Consider the following 19,521-nt stretch of genomic DNA (forward strand, 5'->3'; position numbering starts at 1 on the left):
TTTCTTATTGCGTATGCAGTTTTTATACTTTGGATAATCTGATGATGGTGGTGGTGGTGGTGGTGATGATGATGATGATGATGATGAAGATGACGATGACAATGACGATAACGATGACGATTATGATGATGATGATGATGATGATGATGATGATGATGGTGGCGGTTGGGTGATGGTGATGATGAGGAGGAGGAGGAGGAACAAGATGATGATGATGATGATGATGATGATGATGATGATGATGATGATGATGATGATGATGATGATGATGATGGTGATTATGATGATGATGATGATGATAATGATGATGATGTGATGATGATGATGATTATTAGTATTATGATGGTGCAAATAGCTATTACAAATAATGGACCAAAGAAAAAAATATTGCTGATGCTTCTGCTTTTGATGATGTTGATGATGATGATGATGAGGATGATAATTATGTCTTTCATTATGTTAATGCTGCTGTTAATAAGAAGAAAATGATTAATATAATTATGATGATAACGAGTAACAAGAACATGATGATGTTATATTGACGCTAATTATAATGATTTTGATAATGACGATTATGTTGATGATGGTGTTTCTGTTTACATTTTGATTTTAAAGGATATTCGAAGCTGACATTAAATAAAATGTAAAGAAAATACTCAAATATCAAAATGATAGTTCACATTACAGCAGTGATATATGTTTACAGGCCTTTCCCTAAACTATGTTACGGAAATGATAGGGATATGATATGGAAAACAGACGCGTTTTTTCCGTATGGTTGACATTAAAAATCTGCTAACAAAACATGTCCAGTCTGACGCTTTTTAGCTATCCACTAACAGAGACATTCAAATTGGCTCATGTTAGGATTGTATTTGAACGAGAAAGAGGCCCTCTAAACTATGCCGTTAACTATAAAAACAGAATATTATTATTATTAGCCCGTTTGACCTTGAACTTAGACTTAGTGACTTCCAAATCATAAGGCATTTTATTTCATCAAACAGCATCCAATTAAAAATGAAATTAATTAAATAATTAAAATTATTGTAAGTTAAAGCGCTTGTAAGATTTTGTTCGAAACCGAATATCATGATAAAACCAATTGCTTTATTGGCATTTAATCATATAATTTTGATTTTTAGTAAAATGCGTTTTCCGTTACTCCCAATCAAGCATATATGACTATGATTGGAAATGGTCGACTATGTCGAACCATGCTTAAATAGGTTTTTCAAAATGATAATGTATACTCGTGCCGTCAGAATAAGGAGTATCACAATCTCCAAATTATCCAAATGTATGTTGTTGGTTTTTGTGTATACTACATATTTAAAAATATATTGCTTAATGCACTTCGAAAGTTCAAGTAATAAATCCTAGCTTAGGAGATCGCGATGAAACCGTGGTTGACCATGGAAGTAGAGAAGTCCATGTAACATGTTTTAAACATCGACATTTACAGGACCATAAAACATGAATAACCATGGTCATAATAATGTTTGACCATGGTACGATGCAAAAAACCACGCGGTCCATTAACTATATTTGGCAATGGTAATTTGTATGACCATGAATCTAACCATTGTCTATCAAAAGACCATGAATTTTGGTTTCATATGGATTCCGACCATCCGACCTACCGACTTCTTCGAAGAGGGGATATTTTCTTTGCTGTCGTTATTGTGCAACAAGAATGTGCGATCTGTGTTGTTAAAGGGGCCGTCCAACGTTTTGGTAAATTGACAAAATTAAAAAAAAAGTTGTTTCAGATTCGCAAATTTTCGTTTTAGTTGTGATATTTTTGAGGAAATAGTAATACTGACAATTTACCATGCTCTTAAATATCCATTATATGCATCTTTTGACGATTTGACAACCTGAAAATTATAAAGCGTCGTGCGACGCGAAACGATTGAATAATTTGGAAAGTTCTGCATGTTGTTGTAGTTATATTTAGGGAAACTACGAGGATTGCTTATATAAGGTAAATATACATCCACTCAAAGTTTGAGCATTGATAATCGAGTGGTCTAGGCGGGAGACTTTTTACTCCAGGATACCAGGGGTCAGTGGTTCGAGCTCTGTTGAGGGTTACTTTTTGATCTTTTTTTAAATTGTATTCTTGTTTTTTACTGGTGATTTTTAGGTCAGATGTTTAAATTTATCAATATAAAGCATTTAATGACATGCTTCAATACATGCCAAAATCTGTTGGACGGCCCCTTTAACCAATGTTTGATCAATGTTTACTGTTATGTCATTTGCAGACTTACTAAATGCAATACGATGTGGGCAGGTTTTCACATTTAACAGACATATGCATTTATGAAGTTAGAGATTTATGAACTGATCAAATGCTTCCACGATTACTGTACTTTTCATACGATATTTAATAACTTTAGGTGTATTTCTCGAAAAAAAATTTGCTAGAAAATTTAAAAAACTTGTGTGCGTTTCTTGTTCGTTGAGTGAACCAGGTGTTCCCATGTACAAATGATATTGCTCGATTTTAAGGCGTGGGTCTTCCATTAAAAAAAACAAAAACAGATAAAGCATATCAGTTTAAATAAAAAATACAGTAAAACAAACATAACTCAAGGATATATTGTACCAACTTACTAAAATAAGAAGTTACCAGACGAAATTTGTTGTTATATAATATAGAACATCAAAATATAAAATAGTACAAAATAATACTATAACATATCAGATTCCAACTAGGAACAACATGTAATTCAGAATTTAAAAAACAGACATGCACGTGTATTGAATATTACTACGGATACATATACCAGATGTGGCGAGGTCTTACAGTAAATGTAGTCTGGGAAATTTGTCAAATTCGCTTTGTAAATATTTTGACGAATATCGAAATAGAATTTACGACAGCAATGTTGCAAAATATATGTACTTTTGGTAGTATAAAAAACGGCAACGATTATTATTAAAAACGTTTTATTTAAAAACAAAATCTTGTTTATTGTTACTCTGTACAATTATGTTCTCATGCTATAAATACAAACACACTACGTTTATTATAAGTATCGAAGCATGTGCGATTTAAAACAATAATACATTTAAGTATCATATCGTCGCCGTCTGTTAACAAGCTTTACATAGTCATATTTCGTATCCGTTTCATCTTAAAGTTTCAATTGCAAAGCATTATTGAAACAACTTTTCTTATTGCCAAAAATACTGTATATATAGAGAGAAATTAAATGGCATGATAATAGTACATTTATTTATATAATCCGAGATAATTGGTTTAAAACACTATCCTGATACTTTCAAAAAGAAATTCACAAAGCTGAAAACAAAATGTTGGTTTTAAAAAATATGCTCGTTCTAGGTATGCTTGATTGATTACATAGGTTCAAATCGACACCAAGTCTTTCATTGAGCTGAAACCTTTTCACATTCAACTCAGAAAATAAAATCCGAGAACGGCATACTGCATTCGGTGAGTTGTCTTTCCATTGTGGTCCATTCCACCTGCAATCATACGTCAAAACTAAACACATGTTCTATGCAAAGTAGATAAGTCTGTTATAAAAATGTACAAGTTGGAGTTTTTGTTTAAGAGGGCATTTTTTCATTTAATATCATTATACATGTATATCATATAAGAAAATTTGTTTTCTATACATTTATAAAGTGTAGGTAAAGAAACAGTTTATATATATGCATCAATGCATACAATTTAATTTATATCGATGGCATATAATACCAAATCGGTATTCACGTATTGGTATTTTCATTCAATCGAATATTTAAACAAGCAAATCCGTTGTAGTGATATCCCCCGCCAATATGCTTCTGGACACAAAAGTGTTATATTTGACACAAAAGAGCATTTTTTAAGATTCAAAGGGCCATAACTCCGTTATTAACAGATGGTGTACAATGCCATATGGCGTGCATCATCCACTTATCCATATATATACTCATACCAAGTTTCAATGAAATCCGCCAAAGCACTTCCAAGATATGGCTCCGGACACAAAAGTGCCGGACGGACGGACGGACCGACGGAAAGACGGAAGGACGGACGGACGGACAACGCCAAAACAATATCCCTCCGCCTATGGCGGGGGATAATAATCGGTATAGGTAACGAATAAGTGTTGACGTTTTTGCTAAGAAGACAATAATAATTAGCCTGAGTATACGGACTGTTGCACTGGAAAGAGCGCAAATTGGGCAACTTTTTAAAGACATCAAAATTGACCACAAATATAATTGCATAAAATACGTTTGATTACTTGCTATTTATTATAGAATAAAGTGTATTCATTATCAGATAAGACTCATTTATTATATATTTTTTGGCGATTGTTATGTTTATATATTTTCCTTTTGTTAAATATACGTCACGAAGACAAACTCGTATTGTAATTTAATGACAATTTAATTACATATACATAATTCCATATCCACAACATATACACAATCCCCGAGAAACCATATCTACACGACCTATATAACCTATTACATTCACTACTTCCCTAAATATTGTACAAGTTGAGAACGAGATTGTGACGTCACAAATATATGACGTCACAACTGGTTATTCAACCTGGTTTGTAACGTGACTACTATTTTGTTACATATACGTCACGATGACAAACTTGTATTGTAATTTAATGACAATTTAATAACATATACATAATGCCATAGTAGTAAGTAAATTTTTAACAGTTTAAACAGCAGTAACTTCAAACTCTTAATGCAAAATAGTTCGCAAAGAAAATAAAGCGAAAAAAATAAAATAAATAAACAATACCTATGCAAGGTACTCAACTCTTACACAAAATTATAAATGTCAACCCAGTGGGGTTTCCCCTTACAAAGCCTTACTATAATGAGTGCAACAAACTCTCAAACGTGAATTTTCAAGTTTAAGAGCTCTCATGATTTAACAACCCTGCTGTGAAATCTTGTGGAGGCTTGTGGAGGCTTGGAATGCACATAGTGCGCAAGAACACAATTTCCGGATCAACATGATTCTCCAAAGCAGTTGTTGCTCCAGTCGGGCGAAAGGACTTAGAGGAGTAACCCTGACCTTCTAAACCTGCCAGTTTGATCCCGTCCTCAAGTAGCGATCGCGGAAGCGCGAAGAGAGCCGAAATGTGCCCTAAGAGAAACGAATACTGGACCACTCGGTGGTCTGTGCACACTAGTCCTAGACATGTAAACTCCAAGAGCACTAACAGGGTCTAACTTACCTATCCCATTGGCAGTACTATCTCAACCCCAGTACGACTAGTATCATTTCTTATTTCATAAAATGTGAATTTGGCCTCATTGCCTCAAACCCGACCTGATTAATTACCTATTAAATAAATCTGCTCAAATTGATCAGCACTTGAAATGTGTTCACTGGGAGCCACATCAGATGCGCGTTTCATAAGTGTGAGGGCCAAAAGTACAATAACCTTCAAGCGTAAGAACTTAATTGCTATTGCATCATTCTCAGGCAATTACAAAAATAAACTGTGGAAATTCTGAATTGCCATAACTTTAAACCTAACATGGGCGCAACAGTGCCCGACTTAACCAGACCAGTGACAAGTAATTTTATCTCAGAACTGTTAAATGTCTCTAAAGGGTCCACTAAAGCGTATAAGTGCCCTAAGGCAGCTAGAGTAGTCCTTAGTACTGAATTAGGCCTGTCGGACCATCTGATATCTCTCGCAGGAAGTCGGCCAAAAGAACAGTGCACTCTGGTGGAAACCTAAACTGACTCTTTCTACAAAAACGAGCACATTTAGCAAGAGCATTGTTGTATGATTTAAGAGTACCTTTAGCTAAACAAAACTGCAATCTGTTCACGGACTCAACTGACCAACCTTTATGTATCAAACTGTTCCGCCATTAATCCCCCAAGCATAAACTTTCCATGTCCGATTTCAGCACGGTTCTGTCACCGGCACCATGGCCCGAAATGCTCGCGGACTGTTTGGAATCTGTAACGGAGGCGCAATTGACATTGTCAAAAAACGGCGAAACTACGTTTGAGCTTTCCAAAGTGGGGCAATTACTGTTGCGAATGCTTTTTGCGTCTTTATGACATCTAGCACCCGAGGTATCAAACAAAATGGAGCGTTCACGTAATTGTTTTCTTGCGCCCAGTTGTTCTGTTCCAAAGCATGCACCCACTCTGAAAAAGGTTCCCAGAATTGACTGTTAAACCTTAGGAGCTGGGTGTTTTGGCAGTTCGAAAACCGGTCTATTTGCTTGCCAAACAGAGTATCTATATACCGATAATTTGCTGGATGCAACATCCAGTTTTGTTTGTCCGGAGTTCTGGACCAGACGTCGGCGGCTGTTTTCATTTTCCCCGCAATACGCGCGCAGAGCAGTGAAATCCCATAGTCTATGGCCTCTGCCCATCTTGCTATCGCTGATTCTGATATTCTTGGGCTCGGACCCTCTTGATGATTGATATAAGCCATGGCTGAGATATTGTCTGTGGGTATCTGGACTGTTAATCTTGTTAACAATCTCGCAAAAGTTTTTATGGCCATTAATATGGCCAACATCTCGCGTTCGTTGGACGTTAGGCATGACAAACGAGTATTCCAGTCGCCCGATGCGACCTTGTCTTAGTACACCGCGCCCCAACCCAGATGACTGGCATCTGTTGCCACCTGGGCTTGTATAGTTTCTGTACATACTTCCTTATAATTCCAATAATCTACAGCCTGAACCACCACTCTAATTCCTCGACAACACCGTGGGTCAGAGTAAGGATATCTGACCAAAATAATTTACTAGCGAGTAAACCGTACGATTTCCTAAGAAACAACTAACCTGGGGTTACGGCCCACGCTACCGACACGCAATACCCTAATACTTTGGCAAGATCTCGCGCGGAGACGTATTGACGGCTTAGAATTTTCCTTATCGGCCGCTTAAAGTTTGCAATGCGCTTTGATTTCGCCATAACTATAACTTTATGCTCAGACCTATTGAAAGTGTACCCAATATACTAGCACAAGCTAGGACTTCTCGATGTTTATAGTAAATCCCAATCTTTTAACGTGTGCAATAATTGATCTGAATGATGAGTGATACAAGAGACGCTGGCTGCTAAAAAATATATTTAAAAAAGACAGTAAAACTCGAAAACCAAGCCCCCTAAAGTAACTAATAACTGGTCTTAATGTCTTATTGAAATAATACGGCGAGCAACAAAGCCCGAACATTAGTACACACCACTTAAAACGTAAATACTGCCTATGATCTTTATGAACTGGGATATGAAAGAAACCGTCTTTTATGTCGGTAGTGGTATCACCTGGCTCAATTAACTGCGTCACGGATGAATTAATTCCTGTAATTAGGTGTGTCACAATTTGAGTTCAATTGACGCAGATCAGTTATCAAACGAAGTTTATAGTTTTTCTTCGGCACAACACCCAAAGGGCTTACACAATAGTGTTTAATATTGTCTCTTCAATACAAATCTAATGAAAGCAATATATCAATCTTAGAATCAACAAACGTTACCGGTGTTTTACTCAATAAGTAATTTTCAAGTTCGAAAGGCTTCACCTGAGTTTTAAAAGGCACTGTTAATCCATTGGAGAGCCACTGGATCACGTAATCGGGCGCTACATTACTTGTACATGAGTCAATGTTTTGTTGCAAACGTGAAACACACATACATGCAGAATAATGGATAAACTAGACGAAAAATTTCAAGAGAAAACACACACATTATGTCACATGTTTTGATGTAGTTCTTACGATCCGTATTAAATTTCACACGCACTGGTGATTGGCTATCGAAATCCAAGGGAAGCTACTTTTGTGACGTCATACGACCGACTTTCCCAGTTGTAATCTACATGCATAGGTCATTGGGTTTATAACGTTCCATTTTATTTATATTTTCTCTCTGATAGGCGTTTCTTGTTTGATTTAATTATTTTTAATTTGTTTAGCAGTCACATAAACAACCAAGCTATGTAATATGGAATTTTTACACCCATTATTGCTGCTTCTTCCTGTATTTGCGCGATGATTATCTGAGATATTAATTCTATGATTCTACATTCTCAAATCTTTTCTATAAAGAAGGAATGTAGTTGACAATTGTTAATAGTTTTATTTGATCGTTCGTCAAAAAGTTGTAATTCTGTTACTCTTGTATCTTCAATGCAATTGAGTAATTAAATAGTAATTAAATTGAATGCGTTTTAATTCCCTTTTATTATTGTTTAATTTGAGTTACAATGCTATGACGTTAAATTTTATTTACACTTGAATGTATTATGAATATTGCTGGGCCAAGTGTGAGGTTGAGCGCTCTATAACCAGGTTTAAACCCCCAATGCTTTGCATTGACCGTTCCAAGGCGGTGACCCCAGCTTTATTCATATTTTGTGTTTATGTTGGTTTGTATTGTGCTGTATTGTGCTGTTTTGTACTGTTTGGGCAATCGGTCACTTGCCTTAAATAAAGGACCAACTAATTGTTTTTAATGAAAATTCAATACTGCTCCAGCAGCTGGAGTTTCACTTCTTTATATTGTCCTTTGATCCAGCTTCCGTTGATTAAGAGTTTTCTTCCCTGTGGTTCTGCGGGAAGCCTCGACGAGAAAATCCACTGAAAACGTCTCCAGAGTGCTGACCGTATCCACGTCCACGACTTCTAGCTGGCTGATTGCTAGAGTAACCTCCTCGTTGCGGCCGGCTAGCTGCAGCTAACGTTGCAGCCGACCGCAACGTCTCCAATGATTCCGCGTTCAACCCTGTGTTCTTTTGAAGAGCTCAAAACAATCTAGAAGTTGAATTGTCAAACTGGCTGCTGACAAGCACAGCCGCGTATTCGCCCTACACGTATTTTCACTGAGCGTGTGAAATCAGGAACAACTTATCCAATGTGTCTTGTGTCAAAGGTTAACCTGACCCCAAACAACTTCGCTGAAGTCTCGCTATACCGGCTGCACTTTGTAAGAATGTTCAAGATCGGTTGGTCTGATCTCGGACTCCTTGACGGGATTTGTTAAGTTTGAGCTCAGCCGGAAACCTCACTCGCGACAGAGAGTCCTTCAATGCTGACAATTCACCCCGGATGTCCGTCGACAATGTCCCGGCTGCGGTAGAAAACCCGTTCCCGGGGCCACAAGCACGTGGCTGTCCCTCGTGGCAGCAAAACTGCTGGGATCCACTGATAATCCGCCTGTATTCTCGTCCACTGCTGAACTATATACCTTTGCTGATCCGTTATTCAGTTTACGTTCAAATTTGTCCAGTTTCTCGGACACCACTTAACCCATAAACTTTTCCAATGTTTCTTCCGTATCAAAAATGGCGTCCTAACTCGGGAGTGTACAAGTTGAGAACGAGAATGTGACGTCTCAAATATATGACGTCACAACTGGTAATACAACCTGGTTTGTCACCTGACTACTTTTATATTTGTTAGATTTCGACACATCATTAGGTTAGATGTGGTTATTTGCTAAGCATAGAAAGCGCATTTGGTTAAACTTACTTTGAAATATTTGTATGCTTCCAATGTCATGAGTTTGATACGCTCTTGGGTTTTATTTAAACTTTTTCTTTTGTTATCATATTTTTACACTTTTTGCTGTATCATATTTGACTCACTAAACGCCTATGTTTTACTTTTATGCATTGATAAAAACGCATAAGAAATCCTCTCTTTTATTTCCCAAGTGCCTATATATATTAAAGTTTGATACCATCATAAATCCATTTACAAATGGTCAATTTTCAATAAATAATGTAATGTAAAAGAAATCAGCTACCGGACTAATTTAATTAAACTCGTTTAAGGTTTAAAAAGCCACTTTTGTTTTCATTAATAAAGCAAAAAGAAATATATTAAGGTAGCGCACCTCTAATGGGCACATATCCAAATATAATCTAATTAATTATTTTCTTAATCAGCATCATTTCACTGAACTACATGCAAATTTGTAGGTAGGCTTTCCATGCTTTAAAAAAAATATACCGATATTTTCAAAACCACCCCGACGCTCGGCTTTTGTCCAGTTTATTTTCACCCCTGGGGTATATAAAAGTTCCATAATTCATTCAAATTTCCAAATATGGGCATGCAGTTGGTGTGTACAGATGCTGTAAAGGTGTTTAAAGTTTAAACAAGATGAAATAAGTATTCTTTTACAGACATTTATTTTTTACAAATTTTTATCTATGGAAGAGCGCCATGAAATGTAAGTGATTTCAGCCAAGTAAAAATTGGGTCGGTTAAAAACAAAGTGTCATAAAATTGAAAATAGTATCATTTAAGTCATATTTTAAACTTAGTTTTTATAGAAACACTATATACAGCAAAACTACCAAGAAGTAGACAGATTTACCGTTTACTTTTTGAAATAAAAATAAAAATGCAACATGCATGGTTTGTATTTTCAACAGTAAATCACCCAATTTCGCCATAACGTTGTTTTAATTTTAATAATTGAAGAATGTGCATAAAAATTGCAACATATTTAACAATAAATATAGCTTATATGCCATATTAAATCAAATTACGTTAGAAAATAAATAAAACGCGTCGCAAAAAAGTATACGTCGTCGGCAGGATTCGAACCTGCGCGGGAATATCCCAAAAGATTCCTAGTCTATCGCCTTAACCACTAGGCTACGGCACCTAATAGTAGGCTCTTCAACCTTCGAAGAAATCGCGGGAAATCATTAGAGGTGCGCTACCTTAATGTATTCATTTATTTGAGAAAAAATCGCACCTTTTTAAACCAAATATTTTGTCACACTTCTCGATCATGTTGTTTTGGTAACGTGTTCACAAGTCTTTATGTCATAGTTGTAATGCCAATAAATAACAATGGTTTAATGCTTTCTGGTGTAAACGTGTATTAATGGCGACTAAACAAGTGGTTATCAACACCGACAATATAAATATATAATATCCAGGTCCGATTTGTCATTACATACCATTGGACAAGAGAAATCAATGCGTTTTGTGAAATTTGTCTTATTATTGATGAAATTCAACCTTAGAAAAATTGGATATTATTTGTTATTAAAGATTAATTTTTCAAAGATAAATTATCCAAATGGAGTTTCAACTATTTGGATGGTATTATGCCAATTGCATATTTGAATAGTTTTGCCATCATGAAATAAGGAGTATTTTCAGATTTAGCAAATTTAATAAAATAAATAATCTGCAATAATTTACCTTAAAGTCTTGAAGTTGAGAGTCAGCTTCGACATGGGTAAGTCGTACTGCACAAAACTGCAAGTTCATTAAAATAGTATTAAAACGGTAAAGATGACTGAACTCAATTTAAAACGGACGAGTGTGCATTTCAAGAAAGATGTATATCAAACATAAGGCATGTACTAGCAAAGACATACCTGCAACATTCCAAGGACATGGTCTGAACTTCTCTGAATGTCCAACGATTCTATCTCTTGAATCAAATTTATCAATTCTCTTTCTATTCTGTTTATAGTGTCTGTTTAAAATACATAACAATGTCATCTTTTAGATATACAGACGAACTATTACCAGAGTCAAATGCAATTTAAAGAAAGTGTGAATTTAATTAGATGCATACATACGTTTTAAAATAATCTCTCAAGTTTGATTGATCTGTGGTGTCGATTTTGTCAACATACAAAAACATGTGTTATGATTTTTCATATTAAACAACCGTTGGTAATACTAAATTTTACCAATATCCGCTTTGACTATGGGAATCTTTTCTTGCAGCTCTGTCACTTCACCCTGATATGCTTGAACATTGCTCCGCAGTCTTGCAATTTCATATCCTTTCTCCTTCGCCTTCTGCCTAGCCTCTCGCGCACCATCGCGACATCCAGACGCAGTATTTAAATTAAAGTTTCCCAAAAATGCAACTGCCGCCACAGTCAAAATCAAACCAGCTATAAATATAAACATGATTATAAAAGCTAATTTGAACAAATCAATGCAAAGTGTTAGTGTTTAAAACGCTATATTAAATATATCTCTAGCTGTTTGTGATGTGTTTTTACACTATAGTTCAAACGAGACTAGTGTAAACAGAATCATAGCAAATAAATCGGTAAACACAAACATTGAGTTAAGATAGAAGCTAAAGAAGTATATTTCTGACTGCAGATATAACTAATATAAAAAATAATTGATTTTAAATATTAAGTTCAATATCATTTTATGCACGTACCTGTCAACGTGACCAATAGTGCCCCTATCACAACAGTAGCTATCTTTGTAAACCACCACTTATTATCAAGCTCACGCGCTCGATCATCTAGTCGATCTGCAAGTTCGTTGAATTCTGTAGCTTCTCTCTGCAACGTCTGAAGCGCATGAAGAGAATATAACACAAAGGTGGGACTTAAACAACTTATTATTAATCACTGATATATTTTTAATGCACAATGATCTTGTTTTATATATGAAAACTTATTCAACATACCTTGATGGCTGTCTCTGCTATCCTGATTTTATTTTCCAAATCTGCTATGTTTCGTTCGTACCCTTCAATCGTCTCCTGCTTTATGCGTGTCAAACCTTTGCATTTCTCTAAGCATTCACGTATTTGACTCATGTATGACGATTCTATATTATTGGCTTTTCTAACGGAATCGATCATTTTCGACATAGCATTTGAAACCGCAGAAGTGTCAACATCGTGTACGGTTTGGGATCTCGTTATAACGACCTTTTGCTGATAGATTCCCCAACATGAATGTCGAATTGAATCATTCCACGTATTCACATGTTCTTGTCCTCCATTCACGATCCTTAGCACGCTATCTTTCAGATCTGTGTCTACGGAGAGCTTGCAGCATTCGCTTGTCAAGTTGACGAATATCTGTTTGAACCTCTTCAAGATTGACACAAAATATATGTTATGATATAGTAATGGTGATGTAAACTTTACATTCAATTCATATGTGTTAATACAAGACGGTTTTACTGTAGTAAAACATTAAATATCACATTTAAGTTCTATCTGAACTAAAAAGGTTTGTTGTGAAAGATTTGAATCATCATTTTAAAAATGTCCACTATACAAAATAATAAGCAACAAAGGTCATACTTACTTCTGCACGGTTTCCTAAAAAAAGTATAATCAAATAACAATATTACACAAATACACAATTATTACATGCATATACATCATAGACAAGTATTGGGGAGTTATAGACCCCACTTCTTCCCGAGATGCGGTATGATGAGGAATATGTTCTATTGATGGTAACTTCTGAAATCTTGTTAACAAGAAGGGATTTAGCTAACACGTGTAATAATTTGATTTCACCGAGGATTAAGAAGTAGAAATTTTGTTGCTCTGGTGTATATTAACCATCGGTAAATTAAAAAGTTACTGTGATTCCCTTCCCCTATTCACCCATTCCTCCTTCTGCTCTGTTTTTAACAAAGCCTCTTAAGGTGCATACAATTAGATTACAAAACGCAAAAAACATATGTCAAAAAGTGTTGAGAGAACTATACATAAAGATACTTTTATGCACATGGTGAATGTCAAAAGTAAGTTACAAAAATATAATTACAGTAATGCAATTTTAAAAGTGCATTAGATATTATCATGCAACTTGATATTCACATTAATACAATTTTGACTGAAAATGCACTAACAATTGTTTTGTAAGTGGTGGACTTTGTATTTTGGCCTGTTTTGCCTTCAACAATTTTAAAAGTATTGAATTATGAGTTCACTATTCAACTATGTGGCGAAAGGTTCATTCATAAAAATCCTTCAGCAAAATAATTTTAATTTTTCAACAATCTCAATCGATATTAACAATTTGGAGTAAAGGATTATGTGATATTAAACAAGATTCGTGCTTTAAAGAAGTCAATAGGTGTATATTGATTTAAATGCTGTTTGCCAATGTCTACCGACAAAGAACTCTATATCAATTGATAACATGCCTATTGAATATTGGCTTATTACGGCGGCATAGGCTGATTAATAGGCAATAGCTTTTTAACTCACCATATTATGTGCAAGCAAGCTTTCCGTAAAACAAATTGAATAATTCAAACATTTTTACCCCGTATCGATTCTATCTTGTTAACCGATTCAATAAGTCCATCAAATGCAATCATATTTGTCTAAAAATGGTTTAATGCAGTGCACAAGCGTGTGATAAAGATTTGTAAGAAAAATGCTTCTAAAACAAGCGTATTTATTTCTTCATGGAGGGAGGAATCATGCTGATTTTATAATCAATCAATACCATATACTTACCTTGCATATTCTTGAGTTAGATAAACACAAACACATTCATCAAACCGTAATTTACTTGATATATTTAATGTAATACTGACTTCCTCTTTCGATTTAATGTATTCCGGATTATTTACCCCTGATACTACCTCAATAGCGGTTATCGTTAATCGATAAACGATCGTTATTGGAGTTCAATCTGTCCTGTTCTGTTCTGCTCAGTAAAATAGTAGGGATAATTTGATCGGGATGACGTTAGGTTTACACCGCCTTATGTAAAATAGTAGGGATAATTTGATCGGGATGACGTTAGGCTAACACCGCCTTGCTACTCCCTTTTTACGGAACAGGCGAAAATTGAAAGGTTCGTAAAAATGTGTTTAGCAATTTTGGAAAACATAATTTAAGTAGTACAGCATCATTGTTTAATAAGTTCAGAGTTCAAGCATAATGTAAGGAGTGCTGTAGGTGGTGTATTTAATTGGATGAAATTTATTTTAGCTTTATTTCTATCGATTAAAACGTTGTTATTGGTGGTCGTAATCATCATCATCTCGTATTATGTTATTGGTATTAGCAGTGTTATGGGATAAAATGATTATGCACCAGTAAGTTGCAGTGTAAAGGCCACACACTTTGCCTCTAACCTTGAAATGAAATACATGTTAATCAATACATATAGAGGCAATTTGAAAGTTTGCAAAATTGTCATTAACTATATAGCCTAGTTAGCAAGTAATTTATTATTTTTCAAACGGTTCCGCATTTAAACCGAAAGTAGGATTTCTATACGTATACGTCCTTTTCGACAAACGCGATTATTTTTAAGTTTTAAAACGCAAAAAGGACGGACTTATAACCACCGGATATATTCTAATTGGCATAGATAAAATATGTTTCTTATTTATAATTAAATTTACTATGCCAAATAAGTTATGTGGCTTTAAATGGAAATTTCATTTATTTACTTATTTTATTTTTCATGTTTCTGAACGATAATGTCCAAGTCACTTCAGCAATGCCGAAGGCCAAAACAATGAGTAAGCGAGCCACGGATTCCATGATGGAACTTGAAAACCTTGCAGAAACCGTATCAAAGCGTAGGCGACAGGGGGAATGTCCTTAGAGTGTTAGTCCGGCTGTGGAATCGGTAACTGGCAGTGGGTCATCTAGTGCAGTGCCAGGGCCTGGGCCATCAAGCGCAGAGGCAGTCCCTGGTACAAGTACGCATGCTACAGAGTCAGCCCCTGGGTCATATATTGAGTTGATCCCCGATGCAACAGCTCCAAAGGTGCCAGTTGGCGTGGAGGCTTACCCAGCTAATGAGCAGGTGTTGTCTTTTGATTTTGACACTAACCCCATACCAATTGCAAGTGTGCACAACCAGCTGGGTTTGCATGTATTAACCGCCATAAAAAAGATTATTTCAGGAATGTACATAGATATTGCTTTACTATTAGAGACTCAACCAGGGGAACAGGTGCGTAGTTTGAAACTCAATCCATCTGGGTAGTTGTTTATAAAACCACTTGAGCCTTCAAAATCAATAAATACAATTGAACCGTGGCCAGACGCATTTCTGGGGCCGTATCCAAAAAGATCCTGAGGGAGATTTTTGCCTAAGTTTACATACTTTCCCCTTAATTTTCGCTATTTTCCCTTAATTTTTAAGATATTCCTCAAGTATTATCCACAAAACAAAATGCCCTTATGTTTTGCCTTAAGTCGGCATTTTCGCCTTAACTTTTAAGGAACCTTCGGAGGACCCTTAAATATTAAGGAAAAAACTAACGTAGCGTCCATTTTAACGCGGAATCCTGTTTTCAAGGAGAGAAGTTAGAAAATCATCACAATCGGTGGGTGTATCTTATTTCTTTTGATAAATTTATCGATAGTGCAGTTGATTTAAATAGTAATTGTTTCTACCCGTTTATATTTGTTAGCGAGACAGGAAGTTGCAATGTTTACTTCCGTATGTAAAAAAATAAGGAATTGATCGAGGAAGTTTTCGCACGTTGGTTTCAAGCTGTTATTTTGTTATACAAATGTAAACACTGATTTAAAAGCAGTTGATGTGAAGTGTTTTTGTGTTTATGAAAGAATCATACTTGTTTGTTTGAGTCATTAACGAGGAAAATCCGGAAATGTTGAATTGGGTTTACGGTCATTTCGTAGCATAGCCGTTTCGTACTCGTAGCTAAGCATTTTCAGTTATTTCGTAATCATTAATCGATCATTTTGTAACCAAATCGGTTATTTTTGTAACCAGTAATTAAAACTGATTGTGTTTTCTATTATCAATTCAATTGCCATTTTTAACGTTATGTTACAAAATGACAGACGCCCAATCCCCCCATTGTATTGAATTTGGAGATGAAAAAACAACATTGTCGTTTCGGAATATCCGGTCACCAAGATGATACTGTATGAAATAAAAGTTACAAATCTTGCTGGGCTTAATCTATACTATATCGGGACGAACACTGTTCCAGTATTTGTATGTACTTTGCCTTGCAAGATAATGAAAATCAATCCATAAATGGCAGGATATATTTGATGGTAAGTTACTTTTCTACCATATAGCAATTCATACAGTACATTGTGATATTTTCAACATTTTGGTTATACAGCTTGCAGCAAAATGGCAGTTCGGGAGTATCGTGAGCGAATTGACATTGCACAGTTGACCAATGATGATCTGTACAAGAGGTATCGTGTGAACCATGCCACATTGGCATATATAATTGCCCAGCTGGATGCTGCCTTAGCCCCCAATACTGACAGGAGCCACAGCCTTTCTACTGGCTACAAGGTCTTGATCACACTGAGGTACCTGGCTACCGGTGTGATACAGCTCAACACCGGTGATCTGCACTCTGTAGCTCAATCAAGTGTTTCGAGAGCAGTATCTCAAACACTTGATGAACTGAGCTCCCAAAATGTTGTGAGGAGACACATTAGATTCCCAACAACCATTGAGTCATTAAACAGGAATAAACAAGGATTTTTTCATATTGCTAGGTACTTCACTTTATAAGATATTTGTTGTTCCAATTTCTGATAATGAAAATACTTGATTAATCCTATTATATAATAGGAATATCATATAATTGTGTTAAATTGTGCCCTTGCAACAGGTATTTGTTCAATTTATTAACAACTGCATTTTCTGCATGTTGTTTTAATTAGATTCCCAAATGTGATCGGTGTCATAGATGGGACTCATGTACAGATCCAGGCACCATCTATTGATGAACCCATGTACGTGAACAGAATGGGTTACCATTCCATCAACACACAGGTAATGTTTCTTAAAATTGTGAAATATGTCACAAAGTGAATCGTATGTTGTAAACCATTGTGTTTTTAACAGATTGTGTATTCCCCATATGAAAAGACATTGTGCATTGTGATAAAACTCTTTTATTGTTTGACTTTCTTTTTGCACACACTGCCATTTAATTGTATTATTGTTGATTTTAACCCTTTTATTGTTTGACTTTCTTAATGCACACAGTGTCATTTAATTGAAGTATTGTTGATTTTATTAGCAAGGCTGTTTTCCGAGAAAACCCGACTCGCAGATGACCCCTATTGATTTTCAAGTCACTAGGTCAAAGGTCAAGGTCACAGTGACAAAACATATTCACACAATGGCTGTCACTACAACGGAGAGCCCATATGGGGGGCATGCATGTTTGACAAACAGCCCTTTTTTAAATCTGGTATTTATAATGGAATCATAAAGCGATAACATAAAAAATGTTATTTAAACTTTTTTTAAACACAGGGCACACAAGTTGACAAGGAGCAAGGTTGAACGGGGCATAGGACAGCTGAAACGCAGATGGGGAATTCTGCATGGAGAAGTTAGACTTGCTCCAGAAAAAACGTGCAAGTAAATATATTTGTTTCAGACACCATTATGAAATTTTATAAAAGTGTCGGTAACTTGGATGTAATAAATGTAAAATCTCATCATTTAATCAAATATTGAGTTATGCATTGTTTTCAAAAAAGATATACATTAAAATTAATGTACATTTTAATTAATACAAATTAAAATGATTGTTTGTTGCAAAGAATGCCTTTAAATAGGATTTTGTCTGTTAACATTATAAATAACAAGAAATATGTTTGTCAGAAACGCTATGTCCACTTGTACACCGCTTTGACTTAGTATTTTTGATCTTTGACCTTGAAGGATGACCTTGACCTTTCACCATTCAAAATGTGCAGCTCCATGAGATATACATGCATGCCAAATATGAAGTTGCTATCTTCAATATAGGAAAAGTTATGGCAAAATGTTAAAGTTGACACAAACAGACAGACCAACCAACAGACACGGCAAAAACAATATGTCCCCCACTACAGTGGTGGGGGGACATAAAAATACATTTTTACTATGAAACCATTATATATTGCAAGAAAATCAACATTGTATCAATAAAAATATCTTTTTACTGTGAAAGTGGTATATATTGCAAAACAACAAACAATGTGTATTGACAGGGTGATCATTGCATGTGCAGTTTTGCACAACATCTGCAAGCTGCATGGTGTGCCAGATGTTGATGATCTGCCGGAAGATCCTGTGCGCAATGACGGGATTCATGTTGGTCCAGAAGATGGACTTCGCTTCCGTGATATTATATGCGAACAGTATTTTAGATTGTAAATTACGGGGGATATAGACAAAACAAGTCTTAAAAATGTGTGTTCATTTACATCTAATAAAGACAAAACAAGTCTTAAAAATGTGTGTTCATTTACATCTGATAAAGACAAAACAAGTCTTAAAAATGTGTGTTCATTTACATCTGATAAAGACAAAACAAGTCTTAAAAATGTGTGTTCATTTACATCTGATAAAGACAAAACAAGTCTTAAAAATGTATGTTCATTTACATCTGATAAAGACAAAACAAGTCTTAAAAATGTGTGTTCATTTACATCTGATAAACACAAAACAAGTCTTAAAAATGTGTGTTCATTTACATCTGATAAACACAAAACAAGTCTTAAAAATGTGTGTTCATTTACATCTGATAAAGACAAAACAAGTATATAAAATGTGTGCTGAATGAGACATAGCTGATTAATATAGGATTGGTGGCTGGGGAACATAGCTGATATTATAGGTTTCAGGGCAAGGGAACATAGCTGATGTTATAGGTTTTGGAGCCAGAAAACATAGCTGATAATATCAGTTTGGGGGTCGGAGGCCATCGCTGATGTTATTGGTTTGGGGGCCGGGGGACATAGCTGATATGATATAAAAACTG

The 19,521-nt window shown here is 35.4% G+C and overlaps 3 protein-coding genes, 1 long non-coding RNA gene and 1 other non-coding gene across 9 annotated transcripts in view; 3 read left to right on the forward strand and 2 right to left on the reverse strand.

Moving 5' to 3' along the window:
* The window catches only part of LOC127861982 (vitelline membrane outer layer protein 1-like), a 162,371-nt gene that overhangs the window by 9,550 nt on the left and 133,300 nt on the right, over nucleotides 1-19,521 (forward strand). The gene's annotated exons all lie outside the window — the stretch shown is intronic.
* Nucleotides 2,552-14,434, reverse strand: LOC127861980 (uncharacterized). Of its 2 annotated transcripts, XR_008040385.1 has the most exons (9): nucleotides 14,255-14,434; nucleotides 13,083-13,096; nucleotides 12,452-12,862; nucleotides 12,197-12,332; nucleotides 11,706-11,915; nucleotides 11,385-11,485; nucleotides 11,206-11,262; nucleotides 5,856-5,972; nucleotides 2,552-3,498 (listed from the first exon to the last, which is right to left on the reverse strand). XR_008040385.1 is itself a non-coding variant. In XM_052400804.1 (8 exons), exons 1-8 carry the CDS (start codon nucleotides 14,259-14,261, stop codon nucleotides 3,430-3,432), a joined length of 1,005 nt encoding a protein of 334 aa, XP_052256764.1. In that variant the 5' UTR covers nucleotides 14,262-14,431; the 3' UTR covers nucleotides 2,552-3,429. The 2 variants fall into 2 exon arrangements, 1 of the variants encoding a protein (XP_052256764.1); XM_052400804.1 differs by lacking the exon at nucleotides 5,856-5,972 and having other exon boundaries at nucleotides 14,255-14,431.
* On the reverse strand, nucleotides 10,576-10,657 carry Trnap-agg (transfer RNA proline (anticodon AGG)). Its single transcript has one exon. It is a non-coding gene; the product is annotated as a tRNA-Pro (tRNA).
* Nucleotides 15,821-17,604, forward strand: LOC127861985 (putative nuclease HARBI1). 3 transcript variants are annotated; one of them, XM_052400818.1, is made up of 3 exons: nucleotides 15,821-16,089; nucleotides 16,864-17,254; nucleotides 17,423-17,604. In XM_052400818.1, the coding sequence occupies exons 2-3, from the start codon at nucleotides 16,875-16,877 to the stop codon at nucleotides 17,571-17,573; spliced, it is 531 nt and encodes a 176-aa protein (XP_052256778.1). In that variant the 5' UTR covers nucleotides 15,821-16,089; nucleotides 16,864-16,874; the 3' UTR covers nucleotides 17,574-17,604. The 3 variants fall into 3 exon arrangements, with proteins under 3 accessions (XP_052256778.1, XP_052256777.1, XP_052256779.1); XM_052400817.1 differs by lacking the exon at nucleotides 15,821-16,089 and having other exon boundaries at nucleotides 16,365-17,254; nucleotides 17,423-17,588; XM_052400819.1 differs by lacking the exon at nucleotides 15,821-16,089 and having other exon boundaries at nucleotides 16,365-17,062; nucleotides 17,423-17,588.
* LOC127861987 (uncharacterized) lies at nucleotides 18,020-19,518 on the forward strand. Its single transcript, XR_008040386.1, has 2 exons — nucleotides 18,020-18,131; nucleotides 18,749-19,518. It is a non-coding gene; the product is annotated as an uncharacterized LOC127861987 (long non-coding RNA).

The sequence above is a fragment of the Dreissena polymorpha genome, chromosome 16, assembly GCF_020536995.1.
Source record: "Dreissena polymorpha isolate Duluth1 chromosome 16, UMN_Dpol_1.0, whole genome shotgun sequence".
Taxonomy (NCBI): domain Eukaryota; kingdom Metazoa; phylum Mollusca; class Bivalvia; order Myida; family Dreissenidae; genus Dreissena; species Dreissena polymorpha.